Source organism: Microchirus variegatus (genome assembly GCF_963457635.1).
Source record: "Microchirus variegatus genome assembly, chromosome: 2".
In the NCBI taxonomy this organism is placed as follows: Eukaryota; Metazoa; Chordata; class Actinopteri; order Pleuronectiformes; family Soleidae; genus Microchirus; species Microchirus variegatus.
Genome location: NC_139803.1, coordinates 17,796,936 through 17,815,582, shown reverse-complemented (window position 1 = coordinate 17,815,582; position 18,647 = coordinate 17,796,936). Strand labels below are relative to the sequence as shown.

The 18,647-nt window shown below is 39.7% G+C and overlaps 1 protein-coding gene across 2 annotated transcripts in view; it reads right to left on the bottom strand.

The window, feature by feature from the left end:
- Nucleotides 1-11,656: 11,656 nt before the first annotated feature.
- Nucleotides 11,657-18,647, bottom strand: part of acaca (acetyl-CoA carboxylase alpha) — a 41,271-nt gene continuing 34,280 nt past the window's right edge. For both annotated transcript variants that reach the window (XM_083910050.1, XM_083910051.1), the window contains 4 exons: nt 17,959-18,113; nt 16,442-16,612; nt 13,558-13,694; nt 11,657-13,454 (listed from right to left, as the gene is read on the bottom strand). In XM_083910050.1, coding sequence (XP_083766176.1) covers nt 13,328-13,454; nt 13,558-13,694; nt 16,442-16,612; nt 17,959-18,113 — 590 coding nt within the window. In that variant the 3' untranslated portion in view covers nt 11,657-13,327. The remainder of the gene's footprint in view (nt 13,455-13,557; nt 13,695-16,441; nt 16,613-17,958; nt 18,114-18,647) is intronic.

The following is an 18,647-nucleotide window of genomic DNA, read 5'->3' as shown; positions in this document are numbered from 1 at the left end:
ACTTCATGTGGATTACTTCAAATATAGTCGGAGGGTTGCTGGTTCGAGTCCCCGGCAAGTCGAGGGCTGGAGCACCCCAGCAGGTCGAGGGCTGGGGCACCCCAGCAAGGTACCCACAATCCCCTTTGCTCATCGCACCGACTGTCCACAGAGGCGGTGCTGATCACCAATGACAACGTCGCTGCCAAACTATACGTCATATCTGAATACACAAACCGCATGTTTAGACTCTAAATGGCCAATTTCTCACCACAAATGATCTTAAAACTGCGCTCCGGGACACAGAAAATATTTATTTCACTCGGATGCCATTGCTCACTGTAGCAAGAAGCACAACAACCTTGTGTAGCAACCCCTAATGATCGGGCAGAAAATTGTAGTGCGTATCCGGCACCTCGACGAAGAACTATGAAGGCCCAAGGGGTCTCCGTGGTTACGAAGTTAGATAACGCATTACGCAGTCGGAGAAGTATACTGAGAGGCAGACTGGATAGATCACATGATCGGTATAAAGTATATTTTACTAAAGCCAACCAGGGCCAATGAGCTCATCATTAAAAAAAAACGTGTTTTGGTTTGCTGATGATTATCCATGGTCACACTGGGTATGTGGGAAGGCCTTTAAAATAATAGAGTGCATGTTGATGAGAATTGAGGAAGACATCAGTCGGTGCAACAGTGTGGCTCACTGATGTGTTTTCAATAGCATTTACAGACAAAATGGAGACATCCTGACACAGAGGTATTGGCTACAGAAGCAATACTTGTTAGAGGGATTGATGTTTTGTTGGTTTGGTTCTGTAGGATATTGTAGGCCTAAGGTTGGATCCAAGGGGTATTGCCAAATATGTCTCAGTACCATAAAACCACTACTCAAAAAACGTGAACCATCACTTTAACGAAGTCTTCATAAAATCTACAAGCATTGTTTCTTGAGATGTTCATGTTAAAGGTTGCAGCACATCAACAAACACAGCTACAGCACGAATGTTTTTCATATTTTGTCAGTTGAAGCTCGTTAAGCCTCTCATGTTTGAATGTTCCCTTCACTATGGAGGGATTATGCCACGTTTTTTAATCGACATAATCCCCTGTTTATCTGCTCAAAATGCCTCGATTAAGAGCAAGATCTGAAAGTCAAACGTGAAGCTGCCAAATCAATTTAAATCTCTATACCTGACAGCGATTATGGAAACAAAACCAAGAACAACAAAGGCTCATTGTCCACTAAGGAGTGATTTGTACAAAAGTGATTTCACAAAGTATGCCTCCAAATATTCCTTTAATCTAATAATCTTATTTGAACTCAGACTTGGCATTTGACACAGTTTGGCTCCATTCGCTAATTTTAGTCTACCTCCACTTTTGGCTGGAGGCTCAGTCTAGTCCACTTTTTGCATGAAAATCATTCACACATACAATTTTATAATCAATGCCCACAGTAATAGGATTCCTCTGGCCATGGGCAATTAATACAGCCCCCACCCCCAGATTTTTTTTTTTTCCTCCTTGTGCTGATCTCAAAGCTACGAGACATTGGCTTCTCCTCATTTACATATTTATTGCATTGGACTCAAATCTGGCGAGTGATTGATGTGGAGCCTGCCTCCTGAATTTTTAGCGGCCCATTATTATGAAAGCGAGAGAGGAGGAGTGGAGCGCTGCACCATGTCACTGTGTACTTTTGATTAAAGTTGAAGGGGGGCAGAATCGTAAGAGTTTCCCCGCCTACTTTTCCTTCTCCTGCAGTGATTCATCTGTGAGGAACAGATTTCATGTTACAGATATTGATAAGTCGTCTCCTCACAACAGCAACTGCAGTTATGCTTGTTAAGATTTTAATCTTCTTATAATCTTCTATTATTCTGTACAGTAGATGCACCAAAGCTTGGAGTATGTGTAAATGTCACACAATGTTTGAAACGGGTTTGAATGGCTATTAAAGTTAACCATTGTCAGGAAAGGGATATATGAAAATATCAAAGGAACTGAGAATCCCAATCAGCAGTGTTCAAACTCTAATTAAGAAGTGTAAAATGAGGGGTTCTGTTGAAACCATCCCAGGTAGACCAACTAAAATTGCAGCCACAACTGCCAGGAAAATTTATTCAGGATGCAAAGAAAAACCCACAAATATCTTCAGGTGAAATACAGGACTCTGAGAAAATGTGGTCTGGCTGTTTCAAAATGCACAATAAGGAGGCACTTGAACAAAGATGGGCTGCATGGTCGAGTTGCCAGAAGAAAACAATTACTACGCAAATGCCACAAAGTATCCTGCTTACAATACACCAAACAGCACAGAGACAAGCCTCAAACATTCTGCCGCTACATTTGGAGAGGAGTCAACAAGGCCTTTGATGAAAGGTGCACCATTCCTACTGTGAAACACGGTGGTGGATTGCTGATGTTTTGGGGATGTGTGAGCTACAAAGGCACAGGAAATTTGGTCAGAATTGATGGCAAGACAAATGCAGTAAGTTATCAAACAATACTGGCGGAAAACTTGCACTCATCAGCCCGGAAGCTGCGCATGGGACGTACTTGGACATTCCAACATGACAATGATCCAAAACACAAGGCCAAGTCGACCCACCATTGGCTACAGCAAAATAAAGTGAAGGTTCTGGAATGGCCATCTCAGTCTCCTGATCTCAATATCATTGAACCACTCTGGGGAGACCTCAAACGTGCAGTTCATGCAAGACAGCCCAAGGATTGACAGGAACTGGAGGCTTTTTGCCAGGAAGAATGTGCAGCTTTACCATCTGAGAAGATAAAGAGCCTCATCCACAACTACCACAAAAGACTACAAGCTGTCATTGATGTTAAAGGGGGAAATACACGGTATTAAGCTTTTCAGTGTCAATTTGGTAGTTTGTCATATATCATAAATCATATATTCTGCCATATATATACTTATATATCATTGTTTGGGAACCACTGATCACATACTGCATCATATTATACTGTGCCATGAAAAGCTTTTTCTGTAATATTAGGACATCTCTGTGTACCTATGAGGTACACATGCTGATTTTCTCTGTGGACTTTGGTGCAGGAGAGTGACTTTTCCAGCAAGAAAAGGTTGTCTCATGGCGCAATTTAAAGCAAAAAACGAGATATAACTTAAGCAAGTACCGATTTGATTAGCTCAGCTTAAGACTGCTTTTCTCTGTGCCCCATGTTTTCAAGTGAGGGTGAGCCTCTGCGTCTCTGACTGATTCTTTGTGGGACACCGAGGACATGCTCTGCACAGTCACAGCTGATTATGTGTCAACACCTCATAAATCCACAAAAAAAAAAACATGAAATATCACTGTAAATGTAGTAATGTCAAATGAACACCAACACAAAGAAATGACACCCACAGAGGTTTGATGCTCTTAAATGTCGGACAGCAACAGTGTCCAACAATGACATCACGCTTACGTTGTCAAGCACAATGATTTCCCTGGTTGGTTGCCTTTGTCCTTCAGAGCCAGAGGACACTGGTCACAAATCCAGCCGTTCCACCGGCCTGATGAGAAGCAGTAAACCAACAGTTCCACAGGGAGCTGGCTTTAAACGCTTCACTGCTACCGCTGTAATGTATGAATTTTAATGTGGCGCGACTTTAAAATGGGCCACTGCTGGACTGATGTTTGCATTCAGCTGAACTCTTTGAGTCAGCAACTCTGTGCAAACCATAACTCATAAAGGCTTTACAGTCCGTGTGCGTGTCACACACCGCATACACACAATTCTGAAAACGTGAAACTCCCGTATCAACAACATGACTCCAAACTGCTGAACTCTATTCAAATATCACTAATAATATCACACTTTTCTGAATGTCTGAACACATTTAGCAACATTTGTTCACCTAGAATTGCAACACCCTGATTATTAGTCTCACTCCTGTGCAAACACAATTTCATTATTTCAATTAAGTCTATACTGATTTTCTTTGTACTTACGCAGGTAAAATTAGATCAAAAAACCATATGTGAATAAGGAAACATTTGTGCTGCATGTAAAGTACATGTAGTTCTATGCTATTTCGGGACACAAAAGACAGCCTCAAAACAAGAAAAAAAGAAACCTATTCCTACATTTTTTTTTCAATGATATGAAAGACACATTTTTAGTTGTTTGTGGGTTTTGTAGTTAACTGTTCTCACTTAATATTTAGTTTGCAAACTGATACCGTACCAGATGACACATTATATTAATTATAGAGCTAGTTATTAAGTTATTTGAATTCAATTTTATTTGTATAGCACCAAATCACAGCATACACCATCTGAAGTCTCTCTACAGACAGAAACCTATACAATATTATAGAGAGAAGAGAAACACAACAATTCACACAGTGATCAAACACGACATCAACATTTATACACCCTCACCTGAGGAGGGCCCCACCTAGGTAGTCCCACCACTCATGTGTCCCATAATCAATTAGGTGTGAACTGTAAATCACATTAAGTTCTAAGTCATCCTTCCCAGAAGAATTTAAGATTCTGATATTAGAGTGAGACTCAGAAATCTCCATTATTCAATTCAACTGGATTCAATTCAGACTTTTTTATGGTCCAAGAAAACGTTGGACCAAAACAGCAAAGTTTAGACCCATGTACATATAAACATTATGAAAAAGTCTTATTAAAGCTCCAATGTGTAACTTCTGTCACCAAAACTGCCAGAGTCAGGTCTCCACCATACGTGCCCACTATCTCAGTATCACACCTCCTCTCCTCTTATGATCTCCATAACAAACAATGACCTACAGTAATGAATGTGATGTATGAGGACCAGTGATGTGACACCCTTGGTTGCTGACCTTTCCTTTATTCCCATCCTGAGCAACCTTCACTGGCAGGCCCTGCCCCCCTCGCATCCCTCCACCAGCTCTGTTGAGAGCAGCCTCTCTACTCCGTCTTCCACCTCGCATCTTGTCGCCGGCTTGATGAACGTGGCTCGCCACACTCCAGTGGCTCCATGAATGTTAATGTGAGGACAGTGTGTGTGTGTGTGTGTGTGTGTGTGTGTGTGTGTGTGTGTGTGTGTGTGTGTGTGTGTGTGTGTGTGTGTGTGTGTGTGTGTGTGTGTGTGTGGCGGCTGTATTGTATATACCAGGAGCAGATTCACAGTTACAGGGAGCAGTTACACATATGGCTAAGCTGTGTTTCTCTTATGTATTATCTCAGACTAACGTAGCATGATCACAGTTTGATACTGATGACAAACACACTGGAAATTAAATGTGGTACAAAATCGCACAACCAAAGCACCCTCTTATTTAAGCAATTAAAATATATGATAGATAGTCCCCTTTTTTAAGCTTTGCGGAGTGAAATATTGATAAATTATAAATGCTGACTTCACTGTTCAAGACACCGCATGATCTCCCTCTCACTGGTAACATGGCTGCCAACAGGGACAGAAGAAGAAACGGATTTCGCCACATTACAAAAGCTTCACTTAAGGGGACATATTATGCCATATTTCTCCAAGTTAACCTAGTTCCCTGGTGTCCTAATGAACATGTCTGTGTCATGCTTTGATCAAAATACCATAAGGATGAAGCACCACAGTAGTTCAACCACCCTGCCAAAACAGCCCTGTTCAGAATGCTCAGTTTAGTAGTATCACTTTAGGTCCACTTTAAAGGCCCACCTTAATAAAAAAGAAACTTAAGGGACAGTAAATTACATCCGCCACAGAGGCTACTGGGAGCTAGTTAGCATTTGCAGGCTCTAGCAGGCATATTGCTGTTATATGTAACATGTATCCACTGGACAGATAAATCCTCTGAGGCCAAGAATAGAACTTTTTGCGGACTTCCGGTTTTCAGATAACGCTGCCCTCGCCAGCACTCTCGCGTGTTTTACGGACAAAGCGGAGCTCCACGAGACAACAATTCCAGGAATTTAGCGCATTGTGACAGCCCAATGATTGCGGAAGTCAACATCACGTGTTTCATCTCCTGTACTTAGACTGAGGAGGACCACATAAACATGAGTGAGTCATCTTTTTTCACACTTTGCCGACTGATAGGGCCTCCAGAGTCCCAAATATAAGGATTTAAATGATTAAAAAGTAGATTTTTTTCATATTATGTAGCCTTTAATAAAATCTAACATATGTTTTCTACTTTTTCTGGTGTTTCCTATACGGAAACTGGCGTTTATGTAACCCCAGTCCCATGTAGCTAATAAATATTGACCGACAAATAATTAGGGTGTTATAGTACAATAGGACGGAGCCTGAGTTCATCTTAGGATGGCGCTATATACCTGTGATAGTGATGTAAAATAACTTGGTGATGCCTCCAATAACTTATAAAAAGTATACACAAAATTTGGTACCTTCCCCTTTAACGTTCACTTTAACCCATTTCATCACTTATTTATCCAAAAGTTATCACCTTTACAATTACAAGACAGGATTTAGTTGAAACAGACCTGTTTATTACAAAGTACAAATTGTCCATTTGCAAATTAGCTAACTGGTTCACTGTTGGTTTTTAAAGGAATACTTTTTGCATGTGGCTTTGTGCTGCTAGAAAAGCAGTAATTTTTTATAAAAAATGTACTTCCCTCCCTCAGTTTTTCACTGAGCTGTAAAAAATCTGTTCTCCCTTTTCCAAGCGGACCCTATAATAACACGTCATTTGACGCCCTGGGTAGGGTCCGCTTCGTTTCAGTGTTGAAACTACAACTCTAGTTCTGCACTTTTTAGACTCACCCATAGGGGGATTCGACTTCATTCCCAGAATGTAAACACAGTGTCCGCCATCTTTGCTAAAAGTTACCACCAGCTCTGGCTCTTTAATTTGGCCTTGTAAACTGAGAAGACAATGACAGAATGTAGTTTTTAAACTGATATGGCTGTGAGTGAAAATGCCTGCTTTTTTTTTATTGTGTAAATCTAACTTGTCTAGTATAGTAATATGACAAAATCAGTAACTATTCAGCCTCCTTCCACAAGTCTTTACTTTACACAAGTGTACAAATGCATGCAGGGTGTGAAGGTGAAATGTTTTTTTTTTAACAAAAATTGTTCACAAAGGAAAACGTTTTACCATCATATTCAAGAGTACACATTAAACTAGGAGCCAAATCTAAACGCATGTCTAACACAATATGCAAACAAAAAATAAATAATGAAACATGTAGAGCGGTGTCAGAATATGATGTGGGACAGCAGGAGGAGTCACAGTGGTGAAGAGCAGAGCTGGATGCTGTGAAGAGTTTCTCCAAGTCTTGATTAAACCATGCTTCAACTGTAAATGACAAGGAATACAATTACACATAAAATATGAAAGAAGATTTTACTTTTTTTCAGAAAAAACAAACCTTTCAGCAAAATATACCAATTTGGGTGAGCTGTGAACATTATAATGTTGTCTATATAGGCGTCTTGAACAAGCATGAATAACAATAAAACATTTGAATAACACTGACATTATTGTCCAGCGAAAGCAATGTGACTTTACTTTGCGAACAGATTATGTGTATATAACGTATGTGTAATTATCTATCAAACGTTACTTTTACAACGTTGTCGCTTCACTGCCGACAACTATATCACATCGTATACTATGAGCAGAAATAAAGTGGCATATTATCGTCAGTCTTACCTCTCAGTGACGTCTTCCTGCTGGAAATGTAGACTGTGAACCCCACTAGTTTCCAGGTTGTCTTCGGTGTCTTCCACAACACTCCAAACAAGCTTAGCATAGCCTAGCTTTCAAGCTTCAACACCGCTCTGAATCTCTGACCAGCAAATAATGGGAACTTACTGCTTGTCCTTTCCTTGTTTTACTGCACGTAAAACATATAATTTAGCACCATAGATAACAATCCTGTGTAACTTGCAGGTCCTTAATGTATCCGCCAACTAAGGCTTTTCCCCTCGGGGATTTGTGTCTTTAGACAACTCACGCTGTCTGCTCATGGACGCATCCGTTTCTCTCGGAGTGACAATGGCAAAAGTGTGAACTCTCGCAGGAAGCGAGCGCCATGCATTCTGGGAGTTGTTGTCATTCATGTACATGAGCGACAAATACATTTTTCAGCCTTTCTCAGCCAAGAAGGCACTTGCTTCAAATATTATTTCACATTTATACTACGTAGATGACCTAGTTGTAATAGATATCCATCTTCTCAACTGTGAAAGATCCCTTTAAGTATGCAATAATCAAAACTCGCTGTACTGGCAGGTTTGACACATAAATGACCCTTGATAAACACAAATAATAAGTTGAACTCAAAATGGCAAGGAAAACTCAAATGTAAACAGCCCACACACACACACATTCACACAGGGCTACTAAAACATAAAGAAAAATGCCCAGTCGATTCTTGTGAGTGTGGAGGTCAGAAATAAACTTGCAACACAAACAAAAAAAGGCACGTGCAAAGTGTTAAAGGGGTACTCACGACTTCAGAAACAGTCAGGGATTAAGGAGGGGAACAGTTTCAGCGGCAAGGGAATGGGCGTGCAGCAACACGGTGCGGTGAACCAACGTTCAAGTACAGCAGCTACCATCTCCCTCCAGCGGTCAAGGGCTCTCCCGGTCCTCGTTCTCTCCCTCTTGTGGCAAATGTCCGGTCCTGAATCACAGAGTTTATCTTAGCAACTAAGCTACAGGCTCATTCATGGCGGAAAACCCACAGTAAGTCTTAAAAGAATGAGCAATTGCTAGCTGCAATGCGAAATTAACAATGTGAAAGACCATGAGCAGGCTAAGCTAACGGCTAGCAGCGATTAGCATTTCAGCTCGTCTTCTACACATTACACACAAACAACAGCGCTTAATACATCAAAACACATGTATTTACCTGTGGCAGATGTTCAATCCTCAGAGTTCACACACATTAACCACAGGACGACTTCCCCTCAGTCTTGTTATGATACTTTTACAGTTCACGACTATCCTGCACACCTGGATGCTAATGCGGAGGTGATGCTAAGCCCCGCCTACCTGAACTAGGTGAGGACAGGATTGGCTAAAGGACTGCGGACATACCAACAGAGATGATAGAATAAAAGATGCTTCACTGCCCCATAAACAAACGTGGTCTTCCGGTATTTGTGCACACAACCAACTATAAATGAGTTTTAGTAAATGAACAATAAAGACTCTTGAACCTTTCGTCTTGCCTTTGGGTCCAAGCAGTGTATTCACCTCCCAAACAAAACCTATGCTCCTTAAGTGTTATAATCACCATCAGTGAGGCTATTTTTTTTGTTTGCTAAAATGTGAAATAAATAAATAAATACATCGATGAAAAATGTATAAGTGAAAAAAGTCACAGTCACTGTGACTGTGCTGCTGTATATGTATATGTTGAATACAGGTGTGCTAAATTATTTCGTCTCACTCATGAGCTGAGCTGAGCATCTTCAGAAACAGCTGTGGTCTGACTGACTCCCTCAGGATTCTGTAAAGACCCTGTTCACTTTCAATCTCAACTGTTAAACTCACCACCACTAATTGGAATCCAGCATCTGGGTCACAGTCATTGTCTCTCAAGTGCTGTCGAGTGAAGAGAAGTGGAATTACAAGCGCCTCAGATCCACGACCGAGTCTCTTAATGCCTCCATTTTCATCCCATCATAAATGATGTTGTCGCCGTTTTCTTCTCTGGACAGACAAACAGAAAAGGCAATGACAGAAAACACAATGACATCAACAAAACACAAGAAAGAAAGAGAAAATAATAAGACCACAAAAAGAACACATTGAAGCATTAATAACCATATTTGGGTCATTATACAAAAACTTGCCATTTTGCGTCCCTCAAACACAAAATATAATCTGTTATTAACATAAAAATATTCAAAATTCTTGTTGGTATGATATGGTGAGCAAATAATCTACATTTTAAATGTTCATTAAATATTTATACGTTGATACTTTCAAAGAATTTTAAAGATGTATGTATTGTATACCTGTAAAATAAGGCAAAAATGGCTGTCCTTTGGTTACATTTCGTCTATTGCAACAGGCTTTAAGAGGGGCTAAAATCAAATTATCTAAAAAATATTTTAATTTATGAAAAGTTAGTTAGCATGACACTTCCTTTTTATACGTAACCTTTTTGGAATTTTGAAAGAAATAACATTTCATAGCTGTCCCTACGCGTTACGTCAAATGCGTTACTTTGGATAAACACGCCCCCAGGGACCCCAGAAATGACATCATTTTCAGGATGTGACACCAGGGAAATTGACGAGTATTTCAGTAAATAAATACATAAATAAATAAATGAATGAAGAGCTATAAGTAATAAGGGCCAAGACAAACTTGAACATGATAAAATAAAAATTAAAGATTCAGTAAAATGAGACTACAATGTTTTTGTAAACACAAACACATCATATACTGGATTTTGACGGAATAGCATATGTTTTAGCATTTATATGTATATACACATATGTGAGTGTATATACATATATAATACATACTATATTATCTCTAGGTGTTCTGTCCATGTAAACATGTAAATCAACACTGCTCCACACTGTAAATGAGATAAAAGAAAGTCACCTGCTGTGTATTAAAGGACCAACCTGATGCCGCAGTTTGTCGGCGATTAGAGGAAGAATTAGTCGCCAACACAAATGAGCAAAGCCCTCCGGGAGAGCAGTGAGACCGAGCGAGGAGCTTTTCCAATTATACCATCAAATGACTCTTCTTATTGGGTCTGGTATAATTGTGGTGGGTATTGAGAGCCGGCAACTCAATTTGTCTTACATATTTGTTGGTGGGACGGTAATAGAGTTGACAGAGCCGAGGGGATGATATGAATGAGTGAATTAATGAATAAATGAATGAGACAAAATATTATATATAAAAAATAAAGGATGAGATAGAGCCCTCAGTATTTGTTTGATCTTCTTCATCCTCCATCCTTAAGACGGTTGAAGTTTGAAAGCCAGGAAGAATCGGGAGGAATCGTTTAATCATCCGTGGATTGAGGAACGGGAAGTGCGTCCTTACAGGGAATGATCAGGGAATTCCTCTCCAGAGGAAAAGACGTTGCTCCGACTGTTCAAACTAATGAAGTTTCCAGTGATGTCATTATCTGACCCGAGGATCATCAACATAAAAAAATGAATAATTGACTAATTTAATGATGTCAAATTCTTGAAAGATGTGTGTGTATATAAGTGTTATTTTCCTCACTTTGTGAACTAAATACAATATTATATACTATTGTCACTAAACATTCTCATAATGTATTGGAAGAGGGAGGACTATTACTTTATTTTTGCTGTGAAACATCTGGGTTTGACTCCAAAAGACAAAGACAAGAGGTCACTATAAGAATTTGTCTTTGAAAAAAGTTGAAATATTTCAGAAAGAAATATTCCCAAAAAAAGCTGAAAATGCATTTTCCAGGAAAAACAATTTGCAATTTCTTTAGAAAATTTAGAAAATGATTAAATATTCCGATTACAAAAATACAACCAACAATGTCCCAATTGAGCTGAATGTTCTGAAGTTTGAATATTAAAATATGTGGAAGTGGTTAATGGCCACCGTATAACAACAATATAGTGGGAAAGTTGGCAGCAATAGCGCAAATCGACAAAAGTGACGTACTGCAGCTTTAAAAGCTTCAAACTCAGTTGGGTAAGCTTTATTGAATTTGCAGACACATTTTGAGCTGATCATTATCAATCCCTCTCCGTTCATGTACAGGAAACAAACAGCTACTTATAAAGCAACTGGACAACACGTCGACACCGGCATGTAAAAAAGAAAAAAAAGAAAAAAAAGAGGCAGCTTCGACCACAAAGACACTTCACATCGTCAAAAACTACTCGTCTCAGAGATCAACAGTGTCCAATTCAACACCATTTACCTCACGAGAACTAAAGTGTTAGTATCGTTTCCACAATTTTCCCTCTCAACTCTCAAGTGAAGAATAGTGTGATTCAAGCATCGTTTTCAAAAATTAATGTATTAAAAAAAGTAACATTGCATGTCCACAAAAGGTACAAACATTAAATAGAGTAGTTAATGTGAATTGTCTACTTTTAACATTAAGTAGAAATCAATTTTATTTTTTACTCAAAAAAACCCACATGATATTAGTTTAACTAACACATCATTACCCATAGTAAATTATCCAGTGCAGTACCATTATTAACTCCCATTAAAACGATTATCACCCGTGTGTATTCCTGTTTGTACTGTATCTCTTGTGCGCTTCATGCAGCAGTTAAGACTTTTTACTTTTTAATGTAAGGGTACATTTATCAGTTAAAGTGCATGTAAAGCAGCATGTGTGTGTGTGTGTGTGTGTGTTTGTGTGTACTGTGGGAGTGAGAACAGAAGGGACAGCTGTGGTTTTGTTGTGTGGTGAGCCGCACACTGCTCACTGCAGGGTCACTGTGAAACAGTCCATGGACGTGGTCCCTGCTCCCTGCTGGGCTCTGCCGTCCAAATCTGTCCAAGTGCCCCCCCCTTTGTTCAGTAACTAAGTGCTGGCTCCCATTTTTCCCCCCATCAACGCCCTCAGTAATGTGTTGTCACTGTCAAGCTGGTCTTCAAAACACTGGAGCGTATGTTAAGGATCATGGTGGAGTTTAATCCTCCTCCAGTGTTCGGTCTGATCTCAGCGCCCTTAACGACTTTCCGGAAACATATTTGATGACGTTCCCCCACACTAAGCGTCTCAACAAATACAAATGCTGATAAACATAAACAATTCAGTGGTAGTTATGGGAACTGATCTATTTCTCTTGCTTATGTGCCCACTCCCACGTGGACCACAATGTGGCATACCGTCTTCGAGACAAAATAAAGCTTTCTTTGTACCTTGCAGTTACATATCCTGACAACTAGATGGCACACTGCCTTGCCTTGCCTAGCTTTAAAAGGTGTAAAACAAAATGTAGCAATGATTCATGGTTTTCATACATTAGACAAACACTGAAGTAAGACGGGGCTCAAGGAACACCGGAAAAAGGGTTAATGTGACAACTTCTATCATATTTGAGACATGAGTGATCTTCTTAAGTCATCTCTCAATTGCACTTACAAAATATAGAATCCATGGATTTATCTGAACACCGCCGCGATTTGTTGTGCGACGATTTCACAAAAATGCCGAGTCATCCGAACTTGGTTGCTCTGTGAGAATCATTGCCATCAGTTCATACAGTGACCTGGCAGCTGCCAGGTGCCGTCATGTTGGCTCCTTCAGCCTCAGTTTCCAGTGCAGGCCTCAGTGTAGCTGTGGTCGTGGCCTGAACTGTGGCTCAGCCAGGCAGGGAAGGAAGGAGGGAAGGAGGGAAGGAGGGAGGAGATGTCTGGCTCTCACTAGGAGGAGGCTGACGTCTCCATAGTGGACAGGATACGGACAACCTCAGCTCTCTGTGTGGGCGAGATGTGCTGGGTCATATGCACAATAGAATCCATGGCAACCTCTGGATTGGCTTGAACAAGGCTGGGGAAATGAAGACAAAAGAAGGCGACATAAATAATTCAGATGTGCTCATCAGGTGGACAGATGGATGGAAAGACAGACGGACACTGGTTTCAATGGTCACCTGCGAATTTGCTTGAGGATGTGATCACGGCGGATGTACTTGATGTTCTCGTCGATGACGGACCTTGCGCCCTCTTCTTCGGCCAACTGCCTCTCCAGCCATCCCACCACTTCTTCATTGTTGTCCCACAGATAAGCCTAAATAATGCAGGGGAGGCAGAGGAGGTGGATCAGTAAAGCCTCAAAATCAACATACTCTACAAGTTAGAGGAGGGAAACTCCATTCGTAGATGCATCTTAATTCTCTGCTAAAGGTTATACTCTCTGTGGAAATCATATTCAATACAGTATATTTTAAAAGGAAAAGTGATGACAGATAGTTTATCATGATATGACGATATCTAAAATCTAAGACCAGATCCCGTCTCATGTCATGATATAGATTAAATGTCCATATATAGCCCAGCCCTAATCATTCTATATATTTACAAAAGGCAACTACAGACTCCCACACCTATTCTGTGAACGAACATATATATATATATTATTTTTTTTTTTGTAAAAAAGTTACATTAATAACATTTATACTACAAAAACAGATAAAAAGTATGATAATAGTCCAACAACAAAAGACATGGACGACCACAGAGTGGAGGCCTGGTGTTCTCTTCACTGGACGTGACAGGAAAATTTGTATTCATGAGAGAGCTGGCATCTGATTCCAAACAAAGCCCGACTGGAGGGCTTAGCAAAGATTTGGGGGGGAGGTTAATGGGCTCTTTTCTTCTTTCTTTTTTTTTTTTTTTTCTAAAAGCAGTCCTGCATGAGGTCCACAAGAACATTTAATGCTGTTATTAATCATTTTTAATCTGTTTGCTTTTAATTAAGAGACAGTGTGTTGGCGCTGCTATCTGCATGTGCCAGAGCTGTGATTAATTGTGGCTTAAGACAGTCGGGTCCTGATTGGGATATAATATTAGCTAACAAGAAGGACAGGGGCAGGGCCGGGGCTCCTGTCTCTGAGCCTGAAGGAGCCACATTTATGCATCTCTGAGGGCTGTTTACCTATGATCTTTTAAAAAGGAATGATTTTTCTTTTTTTTTTTAGCTGGTCCACCTTGTGAGATAAGGGATTTCAGAGTGGGGATTAGGGCTGCAACTAACGATTATTTTCATAATCGATTCATCTGTCTATTCATTTCAAGAAATCAACAAAATAAAAATTATATTAAGTTTTAATTCAGTTAATATGGAGCAAAGGAACCACAAAATATTCACATTTAAAAAGGCTGAAAAATCTGAAAAAATGTTTTAATAATGAAAAAAAAAAAAAAAAAACTCAATGGGAAGGGGTTTTCCCCTGGTAGTTTTTCCTTACCCTGGTCGAGGGTCTAAGGATAGAGGATTACTAACCATGTGCAGTCCCAAACTGTGTTTTGTAAACTGTGGGCTACATAAATAAAATTTGATTGATTGATTGATTGATTGATTGAAATCGATTATCAAAACAGTTGACATTAACTTAGCAATTGATTAATAAGGGTGGGCCATAGAGGGGATAAAAGACACCCTCTGTAATCTTTATCAGGGGCTGAAGAGGTGCTCACCAACTGAAAATGCATGTAATACCAAGGCAAACAATAACAATATAAATATGTATTCAGAATGACCTACAAAACTACTGCTACAGTAGAATATTGCAATTGAAAATATTTTATAAAAAGACTGCTGAAACGGTTTACACACAAGCCAGTCTGCTGTGATTGGTCAACTGCTTCCAGCATTTTTGTGAAGTACATCAATGATGCACCGCATTCATATTGCATTCATGACTCAAAGATATTACCAGCAGGATCATTTAAGCTAACATTGGTAGAGCAGACAGATCGACTGGGTAAACAATCTACCTCCAGTGCAGTCCTGACCAGTGGCGGCAGCAGCAGCAGCAGCAGCTACTACCAGGCCAGGCTTCAACAGGCTTCATGATGATGGGGCTGTAGCCAATGTTCCAGTTCGAAAATGCAAAACCAGGTTGTTCAGAAGGATGGTGCGAATCATAGACAAATTGTGTTTTTTGGGTGCCTTGAATCTGTGCAGGGCATGTTAAAATGTCTGGGCACCCTGGAGCAAACATACTCAGCTCAGACATACTGTATACAGTTAGGCCCATAAATATTTGGACATCGACACAGTTATCTTTATTTTGGCTCTATGCACCACTACAATGGATTTGAAATAAAACAAACAAGATGTGCTCTAATGGTACACTTTCAGCTTTAATTTGAGGGTATTTGAGGGTACATCCAAATCAAGTGAACGGTGTAGGAATTACAACACTTTCTATGTGTGCCTCCCACTTTTTAGGGGACCAAAAGTAATTGGACGATTGACTGAAAAGCTATTTCATGAACAATTGTGGGCTATTCCTTCATTATTTCATCTTCAATGACACAGGTAAAAGTTCTGGAGTTGATTCCAGGAGTCACATTTGCATTTGGAATCTGATGCTGTTAACTTTCTATATGAGATCCAAGGAGCTGTCACTGTCATTGAAGCAAGCCATCATTAGGCTGAAAAATCAAAATTAAAGCTGAAAGTGTGCAGTTAAAGCACATCTTGTTCGTTTCATTTCAAATCCATTGTAGTGGTGTATAGAGGCAAAATAAAGAGAACTGTGTCGATGTCCAAATATTTATGGACCTAACTGTATATGTGGGTCCTCCAACAGGTCACTGACCCAAAACACGCAGTTGAAAGCAGCCAAGAAGTGCCCATAAAAACACGGGACTATTCTAAAATGATCATCTATCAGTCCTGATCTTAGAAAGATCTGAACAATACAGTGTGGAGAAGGCATTCTTCTTCATACTGATAGGTTACTAGTTATGTTTTTCTTACAGCTTCCACTCAGGTAACAAACCAGACACTCGTGCGGTGGGTTTTACCTTGACAGCCCCCTCGGCCTCCACAAACCAGCGGCGCAGCATGGCTTGGATCTGACCGTCCGTCAGCTCACCGTTGGCAGTTTGGATCTTCCTCTTCACCGTCTCCTCCAACAGCAGACGCCGCAGACGCCAGTAGAAGAACTGGCGAGACGTTTGCCATTCCAGGATATCCTGAGCAAGGCAGAAGACGAGCAGTGACTGTTACTTAGAGCTACATATTTTCGGTGGTTTTAGATTTCTACATAGATGGTGTGTATGTTGTTTAGAAAACTTGTGTGAAATAGCTCAAGTAGTTTGCTGTTTTCCCAAACTCTAGAGATATAGTTTCACAAGTATGTGTGGAACGGGTTAGGAATATCACAGAAGCTAAACCATTTAACATACTTTAAAGTTATGTTCATGTGAGGTACTGACATACTACCTGTGCTCAAGCTCCAAAACCAAATTAGCATGGAGTTCATGGGGACTGTTTGGTCTATTGCTGTCTCTTTTGGTGAGTTTGTCTCAAACTAAATCAAAATAAAGGATTGGAAACACCAAAATATATATATAATAATAACAACAAAAAAACACTTTTTAAATTATGGAGTTTCCAGTCAGAGAAGACTCTGTAAAGTTGAGATGAAGCAATAAAACGTTTTCTGAAGATATCATAGCATGTATATGCTGTAGGTGAGCCTTTTTGTTAAAATGGCTAAAATGATTTTCTCAAGGTTACTTGAGGCCCCACTGGCAGCTGTTTTCAGTGAAAACAAACATTGCATAAAGTCCATGCATCAACCTTCTACAGCACAAACTATCTCTTCTTATGGGGATTTTATTTTTTAATAAAAAAGAAAAGAAAAAAAGAGTAATATTGAAAACAATTCATTTTAGAGCTGTGTAAATTGATGTATATATCACAGTTGATGGGAAACCAGATGATTTTTTTTTTCAAAACACAAATGTTTGAAAGGGAATATACTGTGCAGACATTCTTTGAATCCATATTGTATGTAAAGAAAACACTCTGCTGTTCATTTGTTAAACATGCTTCTGGTCATGTGAGCAAAGTGTGTGTTTGTGTGTGAAAGATGGGACTGCACAGAATGGGATGGGGCCTGCCTGAGGCTGCTCTGTGGTTGCTAAGGTGATGGACCAGGGTCATCAGAAGATAATTATGAGGACGAATCTCAGCAGCACAGCAAGACCAAACATTATTCACTAGGCAGGTGCAGCACCAAGACTGATACTTCCCTCTCGGCACTTCAAAAATAACTTACACGATTCACAATATTGACATGTCAAGTCAAAAGAAATCACTAGGCATGTATAATGGCAAATTAGACACATATATTAAATATTTTCCAAGATCATGATTATCCCAATAATGGAATATTTAAAAAAATATTCTGAGGCCGTTTTATTGCTATTGATCAAATTGCATGACGTTACAAATCTACCCACGTTTCTAGTGTAGCAATACATGCACACAAGACAGTATTTCACAAAAAAAGTGACCAAAAAAAAGTTCTCACCGTGATAACCCCTTTCTCTTGCATGCGACCTGGGGTGTCATGAAGGTCAGCAAACTGTACAGCCACCTGGTGGTAGATAGGCAGGAGGAACTCTTCACGTTCCTTCAGCTTGGTCTCCAGCTCTTTGCGGTCAGGGGGGCTCAGCTCTGGGGTTCCTAGTGGGAATTAAAAAAAAAAAAAAAAAAAACACATTAAAAATCAGTAAGACTGGTTTGAGATTTTCCCCCTCACCTTTATATCTGTAGTAAACCCTTGAGCCAAAGGCTATTCCATTTTCCATAATTTTCTCAGTTTCTGCCATAATAATGCCATGTTGCGCAAGAGGCAAAATACAAGTGTTAAGTGGGATTTTCTGTTTTCACAAATAACAAAGAGTGAATACTGCAGCAGGTGCACCCGCAATGCTATGCTCTCCTCTTGTGCACTGGACTGGGATACAATAATTAAATGCAGGCTAGCCCACCTACCAAATCACATTAGCAAGTTGAAAGTACAAAAAAAAAAAACAATCAGATACCCTGTTAACTCTACCTTAATACATTTATTTATTCTCATATATAAAGTATTTAACATGTGTTTTTAATAACATAAGCAAAATGTAATTTGTAAATATTTTCAAATTCCCTGGTTTATTATTGTATAACACAACATAGTATTGCGTTTACTGGCTAAAATGGGGAAATTAGAGG